Consider the following 17,819-nt stretch of genomic DNA (forward strand, 5'->3'; position numbering starts at 1 on the left):
AGCAAATTAAAGAAAACATAAGAACAGACTCAATGTAAGATGTGCAAAATAGGATCATGAGGGTCTTGTCAAACTGAGTCATCGGCAAACTTGAAAATATACCTGCCATCATGCCGGCTCCGCTGAACTATTTGCATCCAGCTTTTCCAAATGTGTTCAATAAAACATTTGCACGGGAGTGTTTTTATCAGTCACACGCTGGTGTCCATGTTTTCACGAGTCTTCATCCTCACGCTGGTGATGATGAAGACGTGTTTTCACGAGTCTTCATCATCACGCTGGTGATGATGAAGACATGTTTTCACGAGTCATCATCACGCTGGTGATGATGAAGACATGTTTTCACGAGTCTTCATCATCACGCTGGTGATGATGAAGACATGTTTTCACGAGTCATCATCAAACAAAGCCGAGCAAAAGAAACTCACGTGATCTCCTGGCCGACCATCCTCTGCCTTTTCACCTTTCGTTCCCTGGTGAGAAAATCATTGATTGATCAGACGGCAGCAACATTCACGAGTGTTTCAAAGCTTTGTTAAATGGCCTGCATTTATATAGCGCTTTTATCCAAAGCGCTTTACAATCAGTAGGTAGTCTACATTCACCCATTCATACACCGATGGCGGCAGGCTGCCACGCAGGGTGCCTACACACCATCGGGAGCAAGGAGGGTTAAGTGTCTTGCCCAAGGACACAACGACAGCAGCTGGGAGGGAGCGGGGATCGAACCGCCAACCCTTGCGTCATTGGCCGACCCGCTCTACCTCCTGAGCTAAAGCCTTTGTTGAAATGCAGGTATAATAACATGCTTTTAAAACATGAGGATCAATGCATATTTATGGCAAATGACAGTTTAAAATGCAACACAGTGATACAACCCCCATAAGTCAGGATTGAACTTCCTCGTTTCCCCATTTGTGAACCAGCCGGGTTTTGCTTTCATGACTTTGAACTGAGCTGAGGATCCAATTTGACGTCAGTGGAGCGTTGGAATATGGTTGGAAGCCAAACATCCAATTACATTTAGCAGAAGACAGAATCTAGGATTCGTGTTCACTCATTCACCCATCTAGGCGGGGATCAGCCTAGCCAATAGCCATGTAGGACCACCCTGTATAAAGCAGGCCAGACCAACGTCACACACGGGTCAAACAGCAACACAGTGGAGCGGCAGGTAGTCTCGTTGGCCAGCCTCCCCTCCCTACTGTGAGATGAGTCTGGTGGCACAGGTCTCCATAGTGGGATTGCGATGGGCGGCGCTTGGCGGCAGTGCCCTTGGAAAATAGTTTCCAACAATCCAACTTGCCATTTTCAGCATGTAGCAACGAGCTAGCGTGTAGGTTTCTGCCGTTAGCTTGCTAGCTAGTTAGCGTTGTTGTTTTCACTGAGGCGGCAGGGCACTATTTACAGCGACACACATGGAGGAGGGAGCGGAAGCCGCTCTGATTGACATGGTCGGAGCCAATGACAGAGTTTGTAATAAGCCGGGAGCGGACATCCGGCAGCGACTGAAACAGTCGCTCCAATGGGGAGCAGCTGTAGAGCAGGGGAGGGCTTATCCCAGTTGCCTGTTTCCGTGCAGCCAGACGACTCTGACGGAAGGGAGGGGAGGCTGGCCAGCGAGACTAAGCGGCAGGTTATCACCTAGAGAGGGCTCCGACGCTGGTCATATAACTCCGGTTATAAGACATAACCTACATTATTATTTCCCTACCGTCTCCGCTTTCAATTGGGCTCCGGACCGTGAGCCTACAGAGGCATAGCACCGATTGATATACTCCTATCAAAAATGCATACTGTCCCCAAGTAAGAGCCAAGTGTAACAGGAAATCACACACACACTTTTTGCTCACCTCCTCTCCTCTTTCGCCTTGATTTCCTCTTTGTCCCTGATGAGACACAAGCACATGGCTCACACATCTATGCTGCATGGTAAGATATAACAAGTTCAACATGTTTTACCCAGAACACAATATTTCAACATTAGTCTTTATATTAGAATTCACAGTCAAGACTGTATTTGCATACAAACTCGTTGTTCAACCAACATGTACAAACACACTGAAAATGGCACGAAAAAACAACTACAGCCTTTGAACTGAGATGTAACTCTGCTGTTGACATGGTATCGATTAGCTGTGACTGTGAGGGTCCAGGGATATGAGTTTGTCGTTAATACCATTACACATTAATTATCTCTTTGACTAGACTGGATTAACCTCAACCTGTGCAGTATAGCTACATTTCACAAAAATACTTGTTTGCAATAGAATAGAATAGAATAGAATAGAATAGAATATGTGGGGAGAAAGGTGACAGTATAAATACCTTGAGGCCCATCAGGCCCGGCATGCCTGGATGTCCTGGCTGACCTGCCCTGCCTGGTCCACCTGCATTTCCCTGTAATATCATTTGGTTAAACTCCATGCATTAGAAGCAAGAGTACACCTTCAATGTCTTCTACAGTAAATATATACAGTAAAATATACTGTACATAACAGAGTAAATATACTCTACAAAACAAGCATAATCACTTACAGCTGTAACGTTTGAGAAAATAATAACAATATAAAAATGGTAGACTAGAGGTAAGGTCACCTGATTCATATCTGATTAAATCAATGCAAACATACCTCGGGTCCTGGGTTCCCGGACACACCTGGGTTTCCACTTTCACCCTTGCTCCCCTTTATTGAGAAATAAAACATGTCTCGTTATGTTCAAGAAGATAATCAATGAAATAACATTGAAAACCGCATGATGTCATCCACTGGACGGCGGTTGGTGTTTTCACGGTTTCTTACCATAATACGTTTTGATGGATGTATGCTACACAGTTAGCATACGTCATGAGGGGCTCAGTTATACTGCGGCCTGACGTTTAGCGGTGTCTAGTCGTATGCTTTCTTTTCCAGTTGAACATGCTCCAGTAATTGCAGTTTTGAAGCTCGGCCATAAAATCAAAGCATCGCCTGCACGTCCATAAACTACTATTTCACTCTTGTGCCATCTACCAACACACGTTGGCTCGTTAACGGCAGATCAGCTAATGGAAAGTGATTGGGAGACAGAGCGTCCAGACCAGACCAGACCAGACGAGCCCAGACTGCTTACATTTCCACTAAAATTCCACTGACTAAAGCAGAAGGGCTGGATCATCTCTTAATTTAGCATCGCCGGTGTGGCCAAGAGGTCGTTAGTTGTGCTTAAGCTTCTTTTAGAATATAGTGCAGGCAATGCTGAGCCAAGCAGTTGTTGATGCATTTCAGTATAGCCTACCTGTACTCTTTGGTTAGAAAAACATATTATAAGCCATAAGTAATAACATTGTACAATACACTAACTTTTTGTTTCAGTTGCATCATACACTAGCTGTATGATATATTATATAGACCGTTATACAACAGAGTTCCGCTTCTTGATTGATTGTGATTGGCTGAGCTGTGTTAGAAGCCATAGTACAACACTATAAACACACACCATTCTGCTAAATCGCGACTGAAGGACTACATTGTGTTAGGGGCTGAAGGAATACATTGTGTTAGGGTTAGGGACTGAAGGACTACATTGTGTTAGGGTTATGGACTGAATGAATACATTGTGTTAGGGTTAGGGACTGAAGGACTACAGTGTGTTAGGGTTAGGGGCTGAAGGACTACATTGGGTTAGGGTTATGGAGTGAACGAATACATTGTGTTAGGGTTAGGGACTGAAGGACTACAGTGTGTTAGGGTTAGGGACTGAAGGACTACATTGTGTTAGGGTTAGGGACTGAAGGACTACAGTGTGTTAGGGTTAGGGACTGAAGGACTACATTGGGTTAGGGTTATGGACTGAATGAATACATTGTGTTAGGGTTAGGGACTGAAGGACTACATTGTGTTAGGGTTATGGACTGAATGAATACATTGTGTTAGGGTTAGGGACTGAAGGACTACATTGTGTTAGGGTTATGGACTGAATGAATACATTGTGTTAGGGTTAGGGACTGAAGGACTACATTGTGTTAGGGTTATGGACTGAATGAATACATTGTGTTAGGGTTAGGGACTGAAGGACTACAGTGTGTTAGGGTTATGGACTGAATGAATACATTGTGTTAGGGTTAGGGACTGAAGGACTACATTGTGTTAGGGTTATGGACTGAATGAATACATTGTGTTAGGGTTAGGGGGTGAAGGACCACATTGGGTTAGGGTTATGGGTTATGGGTTATGGGTTACGGCTAATGCCGTTAGGGGACGGCATTAGCTCGGGAGGTAGAGCAGGTCGGCCAATGACTCAAGGGTTGGCGGTTCGAATCCCGCTCCCTCCCAGCTGTTGTCGTTGTGTCCTTGGGCAAGACACTTAACCCTCATTGCCTCGTATGAATGGGTATGAATGTCTATGAATGTTGGTGGTGGTCGGAGGGGCCGTAGGCGCGAAATGGCTGCCACGCTTCCGTCAGTCTTCCCCAGGGCAGCTGTGGCTACATCACCCGTAGCTTACCACCACTGGTACGAATGGTGTGAATGAATAATGATTCCTGTGAAGCGCTTTGGGTGTCTAGAAAAGCGCTATATAAATCCAATCATTATTATTATTATTATTATTATTATGGGCTGATGGACTACAGTGTGTTAGGGTTAGGGGCTGAAGGACTACATTGTGTTAGGGTTAGGGACTGAAGGACTACATTGTGTTAGGGACTGAAGGAATACATTGTGTTAGGGTTAGGGGCTGAAGGACTACATTGCCTGGCGGAAGAATGTTTATTTGTTATCAATATTGCATTTTATTTTTGTTGCTGTGTGTTTATTTTATGAACTCTTGCCAGGTAGGCTATATCCTATGTAGTACTGTAACTGTTTTATAAAAGCAATAAGCCCAGCGAGGCTGTGAATTACCGTGATTTCCCCCTTTTTTTTCCTCACAGATTATTTTTTGGGGCATTTCTGGTCTGTATTGACAGGACAGTATGGAGGTCATGGTAGCCATTACCGGTGACTTTTCTAACAGGCATGAATGATCAGATCAGCATTACCTTGGGTCCAGTTGATCCCGTTAAGCCAGGTGCTCCAGGTAAACCCATCTCACCCTGTAGAGGCGAGAGGACAGGTTCTTTGTTACTCTTCAGCTATGAACATTCAAGCAGGAGATGGTTTAAACTGAACTTATTCATAAATTAACTTACGGATGGTCCAGTTGATCCTTTGAAGCCCCTTGGTCCGGACAACCCAGCTTCCCCCTTGGATTAGAATCATTTCAGACAAACATTATCGTAGGACGCAAAATGATTTGCAAATCTAGAGCACAGTTCTCATCATTATTAGCATCTCCTGTACATAATCTGTAGTGTTATACCTGCATCTCTCACAGATGTGCAATTTGCACATGGGGGAAAAAGGCATAGCATTTATAGACAAAGATCAAGACAGGAGCTCACCTTTAGTCCACTCAGACCTGCTATCCCAGGTAAGCCAGGCATGCCCTAGGAAACAGAGATTTGTGATTTTTAGATTTTTAGATCACTGTAGATCAATGTAGATCATTGTAGATCACCGCTGCCTCAAAGAAGGCCACTTCCTATTTGTCCAACATTGCAGAATTGTGTTGTGCAGCCTTTTGTTGAAAGTATATCACATTACATAGCCCCTATTAGGGACTTGTGTGGTGTTTGTCTTGCTAGCTAGATTCTCCCTCCACACTAGTTCCTTCCCTAAACGTTAAGTGAGGCGCAGAGAAAACTCCCAAGCAGCAGAACGTGCCGATCCGCTGGTTGTACAAGTGTCACAGAGACATTTCAAAGCCACCTACCAAAGCAGAACTCTTCATAGATTAGACCTGCCGGGGTTTGAAAGCTCGATGCTGCGAATAAATAACTTAAATATACCAATCATTATGTTTTGTGCTGTTGCGCCCAGCCATCATAGCGCTCCACAGCGCCTCTCTGGTCGGAAGCACACGGAAAAACACAGAGGAAGCCACGGCCGCCATCTTGGCATTTTTGAAAAAATAATATCACCGGCACAGAATTGGGACAAAAGTGGTACTTATTAACAGCACGGAGCTTTCAAACCCCGGCAGGTCTAATCTATGATGAAGAGTTCTGCTTTGGTAGGTAGCTTTAGAACGTCTCTGTGACACTCTGTGACGAGTGGATCAGCATGTTCTGCTCTCAGCACCTCACTTAACGCTTAGGGAAGGGACTAGTGTGGAGGGACTAGTGTGGAGGGACTAGTGTGGAGGGAGAGTCTAGCAAGCCAGACCAACACAGCACAAGTCCTTAATAGGGGCACATTAGGGAGGGCACTCAGGGAGGAGATACAGGGTCCCAAAAGCACAAACAAATCGCCTGAGGGACAGTTTCTTCCCGCAGGCCACGAGACTCCTTAACACACACAAATAAACAATCATGTAGCAGCTGCTACCATTACATATGATAATTATGCCTATGTTATTTGCACCTGTGCAAACAGAATGTTTAATCATGTTTTTAAGGTGTCTACACTAGAAAAGAAAAGGAAAAGTTTACTGTTATTGCTTGTTGTTCTCTTGTTTTACTGCATCTATATGCCCTGTTTTTGCACTGTTATACTGTTATTTGCACTATGTTGTAACGGAGCCTACAGCACAAGAATTTCACACGTGATACTTGTACTACGGAGTGACAATAAAAATCTTGAATCTTGAATGTTGAATTATTACAGTATTACTGCCCAATGTTTCATCGCCATATCAAAATAGATGATCTTTGGATGGACCATGTGTGTGTCCTACATGTTGGGCAGTGCACAGAATATTTTATTTGCTGCTAAAAGGAATAATACAAAAAGTAGTTAATGTTTAAAATCCACAGAGGAAAAAGCATGGAAGCAAATGTTAATTTATAAATGAACACTTTAATACTGTTTATGAGCTTGAGCACATCCAGCAAAACGACCTTGGAGAGCTGGGTTTTATACAAGATAAATGGGTGCAGATGTTTGGGCATGTGGCTCAGAGCTTTGAGTAACATGGACGTATGCAGGGTGGATACACAGACAGAGAGACAGACAGACAGACAGACAGACAGACAGACAGACACACAGACAGACAGACAGAGAGACAGACAGACAGACAGACAGGCATACAGACAGAGAGACCTACAGACAGACAGACAGACAGACAGAGAGACAGACAGACAGACAGACAGACAGACAGACAGACAGACAGACAGACAGGCATACAGACAGAGACCTACAGACAGACAGAGAGACCTACAGACAGACAGACAGACAGACAGACAGACAGACCTACAGACAGAGAGACAGACAGACAGACAGACCTACAGACAGAGAGACAGACAGACAGACAGACAGACAGACAGACAGACAGACAGACAGACAGACAGACAGACAGACAGACAGACCTACAGACAGACAGACAGACAGACAGACAGACAGAGACACCTACAGACAGACAGACAGACAGACAGACAGACAGACAGACCTACAGACAGACAGACAGACAGACAGACAGACAGACAGAGACACCTACAGACAGACAGACAGACAGACAGACCTACAGACAGACAGACAGACAGAGACACCTACAGACAGACAGACAGACAGACAGACAGACAGACAGACAGACCTACAGACAGACAGACAGACAGAGACACCTATAGACAGACAGACAGACATACAGACCGACAGACAGACAGACAGACTTTTTTTCTCTTTTCTCCCCAATTTTACTTGGCCAATTCACTGCTGTCCCGGTCGTTGCTCCAGCCCCTCTGCCGATCTGGGGAGAGTTGTAGACTAGCACTATGCTTCCTCCGATACATGTGCAGTCGCCAGCTGCTTCTTTTCACCTGACAGCGAGGAGTTTCACCGACAGGACGTAGGTGGCGCGTGGGAGGATCACGCTATTCCCCCCAGTTCCCCTCCCCCCCGAACAGGCGCCCCAACCGACCAGAGGAGGCGCCAGTGCAGCGATCAGGATAGAGGTCTGACACTATACCCAGACAGCCCTTAGTAAATTGCTGACTTGATCTTGTTTTGACTGGAGATGGTACTGTATGATCATGCCTCGTTGAATACATTGCTCACTCTATTGTTCTGGTGGGGGAAATGGTTTACAGCTAAGTGGAGCAACTGACTCAAAAGCTTTTGGAGCAAGGCTCATACACAGTATTCCTGAGCACAGGGTGATTGCCCAGCTCAAACAAATTGAACCATCACCAGTAGACCACAACATTCAATCAGTCACTTTTGCACTGCCTTAGATTAACAGCCTCAGTCTGCTCGTTACATAACAGGGTGAACTCGGATGAACTGGAACAGAAATACACTGTACCACCCATTTCCTGGTTGTCAGAAATACTCTGTTACCCTGTCAGCGAAAACACGAGCAAATCTACAAACAGCGTGTGTTCATGACTCACAGGATGGCCCCCTCTTCCATCAAGACCCGGGATGCCACTCGCACCAGCTTCTCCCTGAACACATGAGAGGAAAAACAGCTGGTGAAAAGACAGCTGATATTTCAGCAATATGTTGAATAGGATGCATCTTCAGGCCCCAAGACCTCAATGTCTGCAATGCTGTATTTATTATGTACACATCTACATATGTGTGTGTATATATATATGTATATATATGTATGTAGATGTGTACATAATAGTCTACATTTCCATGGTTGTCAAACATCAACAACAAAGCGTATGAGAACAGTAGCATTTGGAGAATGTACGTGCCATGCCAAGCTCATGCTTCTATGAGTGGTCTAATCCCTGAGGGTTTGCAGCATACAGTCAGTCAAAACAAACAGACCTTTTGACCAGGTCTCCCTTGAAGCCCCTCCTTCCCATCTCTTCCGGTTAAGCCCTAGAATGAGAGAAGACACTTGTATAGACTGTATTTTATGTAATCATTCAGCATGTGATTGTGAGTTGTGTATACATACTGGCTCTCCTGGAAATCCTGGTGCCCCTGGGACCCCCATGTTTCCTTTTTCTCCCTGAAATGACCATGCCATCCAGTTTAAATGATTACATCTCTTGCCTCATGTTCAGTAACTGCGCTATTTATTTATCCATCACTTCCTGACACGCTTACCACTTGGCCATCTTTTCCCGGTAACCCCGGCCTTCCTTGGGATCCTCCTGAGCCCTGGGAACAGTCAGAAAAGATTGTAATCATCATGTGACAGCAATCCGCACCCTGTGATGACAATCTACTGTACAATCCCGCTAATTCAATGTGGGCAAATTAGGGTCTTGTGATCTGACTGTACTATGCTTGTAATATACAAGGTGAAACACTCACAACACAACAGGTCCCCTTTACTCAGTTCAGGAGGTACAACTTGACCACTGTGAGACAAGAGCACTTAACAGACCTAGATACAACCAGCCAGCCAGCCAGCCAGTGAGCTTGAGAACTATTTGGAGTGCAACATTAGCTTTATATGCTGTATCATCTTGAATGAGAAAAAACAATGCCACTCAATTTGAGCCTAATCAGATGGACAGTTAAAGAATAAGAGTCCTTTGTGTTCGTGGTCCGTCATTTCAGAGTAAAGTCGTTGTTTTTAGTAGTCAATTTGCCAAGGCAAATTGCACCAATGTGCACAGACAGAGGCTATGCATGCTCACTGTTATCCCCTTTGTCGTTGGTTTTCACGATACTGAGACACGTAAACATGTTGGTTTTTACGGACTGTGCAAGCTCCATTTTGCAGTAGGTACAAATCCTAGTCAAAACATGGCAGTAAGCCTCCGCAATGCTGCATCTTCTCAAAGTGAAGATGATATGGAAGTGTTTCCATCATGGCATGGCAGGCATTTATACAGTATATACATATATTATATACCGTTTGTATATATATATATATATATATATATATATATATATATATATATATATATATATATATATATAATTATTATTTTTATGACACGTGGCATTGCAATAGCAATTTATGTAAAGTAATAAAATGTGAGCCGCTGGCAACCCAAATCATGGTGGAAAGTCCTGAAGAGATCATATTATGCAGCCATAAATCCAAAATCATGTGATTCAGATCCAGCATCTTTCAGTGAAGTTAAATCATTTTTCAGAAGAGAAACAGAAGTTGTGTTTGTTTGTTTGTTTGTTTGTTTGTTTGTTTGTTTGTGGGTACATAAAACCCTTTGATTGAGGGTCAATAACATGAATAAACAGCCTATTCAGAATAAGACAGTAATGACCATGAGTGAGCCAGTATCCTGAACGCTGTGCGCATGGAGGCAGAGCCAGGTGGTGCGTATAGTGGCTAACACGCTCTCTTCCTCTCCTCTCCTTGACACATGCACTCCTGACTCAATACAGCAGACATGTCATATTTCTGTTGTCTAGAAGATCCAGCCAGGAAAATGAGACTACTACACCCTCGAGTGGTCTTTCATTATGGGAAAGATCTGGAAAGGTGGATGTAAATCTGTTTGTGTCCAAACTCCAACGAAAACACCCGCTGTTCTCTATTATTCTTCTCTCTGCAAGATGAGGGCGCACTACTAGGAACACTCCCCCCCCCCCCCCCCCCCCAGTGATCACGTGTTGCTTTGTTTCCTGTGCACCATGTGTCCAGATGGCATGTCACATGATCAATGGTCACATGTCACTAGGCTTTCTGGCCATGTAATCAGCTGTTTGTCTGTTTTGCTAATCTAACCAAGGACAAGCCGTCATCTCAATGGATGGATGGACGGTCTCAATGGATTTTGGAAGCTCTTAGCTCCAGAACATGAAAGAAGTTGACTTGCCAGGTAGCTTCTTGGATCCAGTTTAAAGATCTTGCTTCCTTATTTTTGGATGTATTTAGTAACACGTGGGATTTCCTACTCCATTTCCATTTTGTCTCTTAAAAGATTTACTTGTACAATTTACTGTGCGTTTATTTCTGTCATTCTCTGTCAGTCATCATTCTCTCTCTCGCATGTCAAGGCATTCACCCACTACAAACGGACTCTCACGTTCTGTGCCGACTGTAGCTCACCAACACTAGTATTCACTATTCAATCATCCAAAAAACACTTTGAAAAAGACCATCAGTGGCATACACAGTTTAACAAAGAGACTATATTATTGAGCAGAAATGCAAATGTCTTATTTGAATAATTAATATCACCACCTTTTCACCTGCTTGGCCAAGTGGTCCTGGTAATCCGGGCATACCCCTCTCACCCTGAAAGAAGAACCCAGGAGTAAGAGAGCATCGTTTCAACGAGCGCAAAGTCACAAATGCTTTAGCATGGTGATGATGAAGACGATTGTGTCGACAACAACAAACTCCTACCGGAACACCAGGCCTCCCTTGCTCCCCCTTGTACCCGCTGGACCCACGTGGCCCCTAAACAGAAGAAAGATGAAAGGCAGCTTTGAGTTGTCTACGTTGAAGATTGGTCAGTGATCTTACGGCAAGTTGCTGTAGATACGTCATCATAGCTGTACCTCTGATCCTGGTGGCCCGGGCTGTCCTGCATGACCTCTGCTGCCAGGCATTCCCTTCAATGTGAAAAAGACGAGAGGTTAAGAGAGACTGAATTATGCACTTGCTTCCAAATATGAAGCCCTTCATCTCTTTGGTACATCTTTGTCAGTGTACTGTCATTGCAGGATGCAGGGTTTGTGAGCATAGAGACGCTGCATGAAATAGGCCACGCCCATCACGGGGGAAAAGCTCCGTTCATTTCCACACACCAGCGTCATTTTCCTTGAATTAAACATAGCTAAAAGCTGTCGTGTGGTGGGCTGCGCAGACAACAAATGTAAAAAAAATCGCCAGTTAAAGTTTTTCTGTACTCCTGAGCAAAACAAGGAAGCCATTGAGAATTGGCGAGAAGTAAAATGTGGATCTAGCTGTCAAGAAGTAAGTTGGAGTGTTCATCTTCCGTATATACAATCTTTTGTGGGGTTGTTTTCCCCCGTCTTGGGCGTGGCTTCTGAATGATGACGTGTTACGCAGTGTCTCTTTGGTGTGTAGAACATGTAGTTCCCTTTGAGAAGGTTTTGGTTTTGGATGTTGCCACCACAAGTCAAAGCAGAGATGATGCAGCAGCCTGGCTGCCACTGACTTTTCTCCCTCTAATTTGCCCACTGGCAAACAAATTACTTCATGTAGTTGTACCTGTAGTGGCGGCCAGGAGAATGATGATTGATTTCATTTGATTTCATTTGATTTCATTTGATTTCATTTGATTTCATTTGATTTTATTTGAATTTATGTAACATGGAGCTGGATTTGAATGCAATCTATAAGTGACATATATGCAGTAGACCTACTGTAACCGCACAGAATGAAAAAGCAGAAGGGTTAATGTTTCCTGAGATGAGTGTGTTTGTATGCAGTGTTGCTGCTAGTTATGTGTGTTTGTGTGCAGTGTTGTTGCTGGTTATGTGTGTTTGTGTGCAGTGTTGCTGCTGGTTATGTGTGTTTGTATGCAGTGTTGTTGCTGGTTATGTGTGTTTGTGTGCAGTGTTGCTGCTAGTTATGTGTGTTTGTGTGCAGTGTTGTTGCTGGTTATGTGTGTTTGTGTGCAGTGTTGCTGCTGGTTATGTGTGTTTGTATGCAGTGTTGCTGCTAGTTATGTGTGTTTGTATGCAGTATTGCTGCTGGTTATGTGTGTTTGTGTGCAGTGTTGCTGCTGGTTATGTGTGTTTGTGTGCAGTGTTGTTGCTGGTTATGTGTGTTTGTGTGCAGTGTTGCTGCTGGTTATGTGTGTTTGTATGCAGTATTGCTGCTGGTTATGTGTGTTTGTGTGCAGTGTTGTTGCTGGTTATGTGTGTTTGTGTGCAGTCAGTGTTGTTGCTGGTTATGTGTGTTTGTGTGCAGTGTGTTGTTGCTGGTTATGTGTGTGCAGTGTGCAGTGTTGCTGCTGGTTATGTGTGTTTGTGTGCAGTGTTGCTGCTGGTTATGTGTGTTTGTGTGCAGTGTTGCTGCTGGTTATGTGTGTTTGTGTGCAGTGTTGCTGCTGGTTATGTGTGTTTGTGTGCAGTGTTGTTGCTGGTTATGTGTGTTTGTGTGCAGTGTTGCTGCTGGTTATGTGTGTTTGTGTGCAGTGTTGTTGCTGGTTATGTGTGTTTGTGTGCAGTGTTGCTGCGGGTTATGTGTGTTTGTGTGCAGTGTTGCTGCTGGTTATGTGTGTTTGTGTGCAGTGTTGCTGCTGGTTATGTGTGTTTGTGTGCAGTGTTGCTGCTGGTTATGTGTGTTTGTGTGCAGTGTTGCTGCAGGTTATGTGTGTTTGTGTGCAATGTTGCTGCAGGTTATGTGTGTTTGTGTGCAGTGTTGTTGCTGGTTATGTGTGTTTGTGTGCAGTGTTGCTGCTGGTTATGTGTGTTTGTGTGCAGTGTTGTTGCTGGTTATGTGTGTTTGTGTGCAGTGTTGCTGCTGGTTATGTGTGTTTGTGTGCAGTGTTGTTGATGGTTATGTGTGTTTGTGTGCAGTGTTGTTGCTGGTTATGTGTGTTTGTGTGCAGTCAGTGTTGTTGCTGGTTATGTGTGTTTGTATATTGAACTATGTAGTACTCACAGGCTTACCATCAGCACCAACAGGTCCATGGTGACCAGGTTTGCCCATGCGTCCTTCTTCTCCCTAAAGGGAATGAAATAAAGTCAATAATGTGTGTCTCTAAAAGAAAATGTGTGTAAACTTTTGTTAATAATCCAACGAGTCCAAGGACATCAGTCAAAAACATTCCTGGTAAGAACATGCTCTCTCAGGCATAATCCATAAACCATGCCATGCTGAGCAAGCTTAATCTACCTAATACATACTGTATGTATACTACTGCTCCACTAATAAAAGAGACTTTGAATTGTGTATGTGTGCTTAAACAACATCTGCAGACCAGCAATGGTTTCAGCAAATTGGATCTATTTCTAAATGTAGTAAAAGCATAGCATGGAGCTTATAAACACCAACATGCCTGCAACCATGACATGTTATCTCATAAAGAGTTTAGTTGCTAAGGTACTTTATAAAGGCTTTTACTTCTGCTGATGGTTTTCAAGAACCAATGTGCTCACCCGCCAGCTTAGCCTATACTCGCAATTTGCCTTGCTGTACAAAATAGGTTAGGTTAAAGTTAGGGTTAAATTAAAGTTAGGATTAAGTTAAGGTTAGGGTTAGGTTAAAGTTAGGCTTAAGTTAAGGTTAGGGTTAGGTTAAAGTTAAGGTTAGGGTTAGTGGTTATGATTAGGGTAAGCCTCCAGGGGATGCATGTACACTGAGTATATGTAAATACCACAGAAGTGATCTAAGTAAGACGTGCATGTGTATGTCCCTGTGTGTGTGGGTGTGTGTGTGTGCGTGTGTGTGTGTGTGTGTGTGTGTGTGTGTGTGTGTGTGTGTGTGTGTGTGTGTGTGTGTGTGTGTTGCTTGCCACACAGTGTTGTTCAGTGCACAACCTTAACATGTAGTTATACACAACAACATAACAAGAATCATTGTGTTTGAACGTTGCAACAACGATTAAAATGAAGAGATCACAAACTTTAATGACTGACCTTCAAGCCTGGAAGTCCAGGAGGTCCATGAGGGCAAGCACAGGTTTTTTCAGTTGGTTCAGTGTCATCAGGACTGTCGGAGCACTGTAATGAACCAAAATATAGCATTATATGTAATACCTTAGCAAGACTATGAAACATCACAGATGGGAAAAGTACACACATACTTTACTTAAGTAAGTAGAACTACAGTTACTTGTGTAAAAAGACTCGTTAGAAGTACCAATTCAACCTATTTACTCAAGTAAAAGTAAAAAAGGTACAGACATGTATGTTAATACATGCCTTTTGGTGGTGGTGATCCCTCCAAACATGTTTTAAGATGTAATACGACCTACTTTAATTAATAATTTGTGTGATATGGATGGTTTTTCCACAAAAAAGGTGCACATCATGCGTGGAACAGACAAACGTTACGTTGTTTTTGTCTGTCGTGCATTAAAACTAAACTAACTAGCGTGTTTTGAATAGAAAGTACAGATATTTTAACCTGACGCTGCCAGATGGACGGTATAGCTCCACATAGGTTTCACTAAACCAGTCGATCTGGGAATGAAGTCACCAGACCCACTGACGGAGGCGGGCACTTTTTCCAAGCTACTTGGCAGGTGATTGGATGACCCATCTGTCTATCACCGCTGGTGGGTGTTAACTTCAACCAATCAGATCGCCGAAGATGCCTGTGGACGATCTCCGTGGTATTCATTGATTGAGTCCTCACAGTCGTAAAGTCACCTTCGAAGCATTTAGTTAGATTATAACGAACTAGTTGTGTGGCTTAGCCTTCCCAAATGTTGAGGGTCGTTTTTTAGAATTTAATACATAGAATTGGGAACGTTACATTCAATTTCATTCAGACTGCCTGTCACTTCCGCGGCGGCAGCCATGTTGATGAGTGAAAAGAACTACAAAGACCATGTACCCACTACTTGCCCAGATGAGTGAGCCCGCGCCTACGGCCGCCGCTGATTCGTCGAGCCGGCATGGCCGTCACGGAGAACCAAATGAAATGTGAGTTCACGTGACGGGCGGTTTACCAGGCTACAGATATTTGTGTTAGGGACTAAAAGTAAAAAGTCAGAAAAAGAAATAGTAAAGTACAGACACCTCAAAATCCTAGTTAAGTACAGTAACGTCAACGAAGTATTTGTACTTAGTTACTTCCCATCTCTGCTAAACATGGTACTGTATGCACATGGTGTGCAAACTGCTCTAACCAAGAGACTTATGCAGAACATACTCATCTGCTATAGGCTACACAGAGCATAAATAATTTCCTTCCTGTCATAAAGTGCAATCATATTGCTCCCATGGTATTTCTGTTGCTCATTATGTAACTTTCATAAAATCTATCCTGAATTTCAAGGCACAAAGGCTGCATATAAATGTCGATACTGTAAAAGGATAAATGACTTCACTGCTGAGTTGCATTAAAATCATACAGTAGAGTAGATGTGTGGCGTGCATGGAAAAGTAACCCGTGTGCGTGTGCTAAGCTGGCTAACACAGTTGGCTTTCAGGCTGCGGAAGAGGCTGGTGATTGGCTGAACGCTGAGGGGCGGGTCAAGCCTGAACTTAGGGCATAATTTGTCATTGTCTTCGATTTTGAATGCAGAACTGAACCATTTTGACAATGCAAATAAAAAAAAATGTTTTACCTCCCGTGTTCAAAATGAAATAGGTTAGCAAAGCCACCAGCTAATATATTGCAAGCTATATATCTTTTTGTACAGATATATACTGGTACTTTTTGTACCAGAGATTTTCATCAGCCATTTATTTTCCTATAGACATTTCGTAAAATGCGTATAAAAATTGTTTTACTTGTTCACTTGACCAAAACGTAAAAAATGGCAGATTTAAAGAAAATCTTTTTTCCATATAGTTTTTTGAGGTTTTGGTCTGAGTGAAATGTTCTATGGTCTCTCCCGATTCTAAATATAGCTGGACCGTTTGGTTTGACCAAGTAAAACTATTTTTATAAGCATTTTACGAAATGTCTATGGGGAAATAAATGGCGGATGAAAATCTCTGGTACGGTGCTGAAGCAGGAAGTAGGCGGTCACTTTGCCTCTCTATTACAAGCAGTCATTTGACTTTGTGGTTAAAGTAATAGCTGCTAAGCCAACACAACAATGGACCACTTCTTCACAAAGTTAGAGCCAGGGGACAATAAAATAACACTGAGTGCAATATGTTTGAACCGGCGCCATGGGTCCTCCTCCACCATTATGCATAAACAGATGCGTACAAAATATCATAGACGGTGTGGAGTTAATTGATGGTGAAACAATTTTGTTTTGTCGTGCATTTGGGTACAAAAAGATCACATTTTGTTTCTTGTGGATTGATTATACTTACAACTCCAGGTATTTCACAGGCAGTCTCTCGGTTATTCTGCTCAGGGTCACAGTAGATGCGGAGTTTCTGAATCTCAAACTGATTACAATCACAAATGAACAAATGAAGGTTAAAATTTGAGAGAGAAAACATAGATTCAAAACAAGCCAAACCAACAAACTAACTAACTTTGCAATGTTTTGTTTCCGTTTTTTCAGCATTCTCCCACTAATGAATTGAAATTGCTATTGCATGACTGCCAAAATAAAGGAAACCTCAAGATAAGTGTATTCATGGGGCATTGAGCAACCACAAATTGCCAGAACTACTCCAGCCCAGAAGTCTTCTGGAAGGATGTGACTCCATTCTTCCATGAGAGACCCTTTAGTTGGGCTTTTGTTAATACTGTATTTGTGGTTCTTGTTATCTGAGCTCCAACTCCGGCTTGTTCTCCTCAGAGCAGTGGCGTGCCGTCCATTAGGCGAACTAGGCAAATGCTAAGGGCGCTTGAGCCGTTAGGGGCGCCAGAGAGGGTCAAAAAAAAATTTTTTTTTTTTTTTTTTTTTTTTTACAAATACTTTTTCATGATAATAGGCCTACTATTATTTTACAATAGTAGACAAAAAATAAGCAGAACAACGTCTTAAGTCTTTAAATAATAGTGAAATCATTTTTCTAATTCTGGCTTTCTGGCTGCCTGGGCTGCAGCACTTTCACCATGGTCCCTAATCCATACCACCCCACCCACTGCGCGGCCGCGCCCCCTTCTACCTGCTCAGAGCTTTTTCCCAGAGTGGGGGAAGGGAGCTGGAAGGTGGGTGCTGAGGGTGCTGCAGCACCCCCTGGTGGCAAGAAATGGGATTTTCGAAATTGTTGGATTTGGCTGTCTTGTGTTTATACCACCAACAAGATGCATTAAAAAACAGTTTGTGCTTCCCAGCTCTAATCTTATTTCATACGCTCTCT

At 43.3% G+C, this 17,819-nt stretch overlaps 1 protein-coding gene across 1 annotated transcript in view; it reads right to left on the reverse strand.

Moving 5' to 3' along the window:
• col21a1 (collagen, type XXI, alpha 1) overlaps window positions 1-17,819 on the reverse strand; it is a 40,382-nt gene that overhangs the window by 6,309 nt on the left and 16,254 nt on the right. The window contains exons 7-23 of the mRNA XM_083658329.1: window positions 16,875-16,952; window positions 14,514-14,597; window positions 13,537-13,599; window positions 11,460-11,513; window positions 11,305-11,358; window positions 11,140-11,193; window positions 9,084-9,137; window positions 8,932-8,985; window positions 8,799-8,852; window positions 8,411-8,464; window positions 5,426-5,470; window positions 5,174-5,227; window positions 5,024-5,077; window positions 2,634-2,687; window positions 2,329-2,400; window positions 1,854-1,889; window positions 429-473 (exon numbers count right to left, since the gene is read on the reverse strand). Coding sequence (XP_083514455.1) covers window positions 429-473; window positions 1,854-1,889; window positions 2,329-2,400; window positions 2,634-2,687; window positions 5,024-5,077; window positions 5,174-5,227; window positions 5,426-5,470; window positions 8,411-8,464; window positions 8,799-8,852; window positions 8,932-8,985; window positions 9,084-9,137; window positions 11,140-11,193; window positions 11,305-11,358; window positions 11,460-11,513; window positions 13,537-13,599; window positions 14,514-14,597; window positions 16,875-16,952 — 963 coding nt within the window. The remainder of the gene's footprint in view (window positions 1-428; window positions 474-1,853; window positions 1,890-2,328; window positions 2,401-2,633; window positions 2,688-5,023; window positions 5,078-5,173; window positions 5,228-5,425; window positions 5,471-8,410; window positions 8,465-8,798; window positions 8,853-8,931; window positions 8,986-9,083; window positions 9,138-11,139; window positions 11,194-11,304; window positions 11,359-11,459; window positions 11,514-13,536; window positions 13,600-14,513; window positions 14,598-16,874; window positions 16,953-17,819) is intronic.

The sequence above is a fragment of the Poromitra crassiceps genome (assembly GCF_964638095.1).
Source record: "Poromitra crassiceps genome assembly, chromosome: 22".
Taxonomy (NCBI): domain Eukaryota; kingdom Metazoa; phylum Chordata; class Actinopteri; order Beryciformes; family Melamphaidae; genus Poromitra; species Poromitra crassiceps.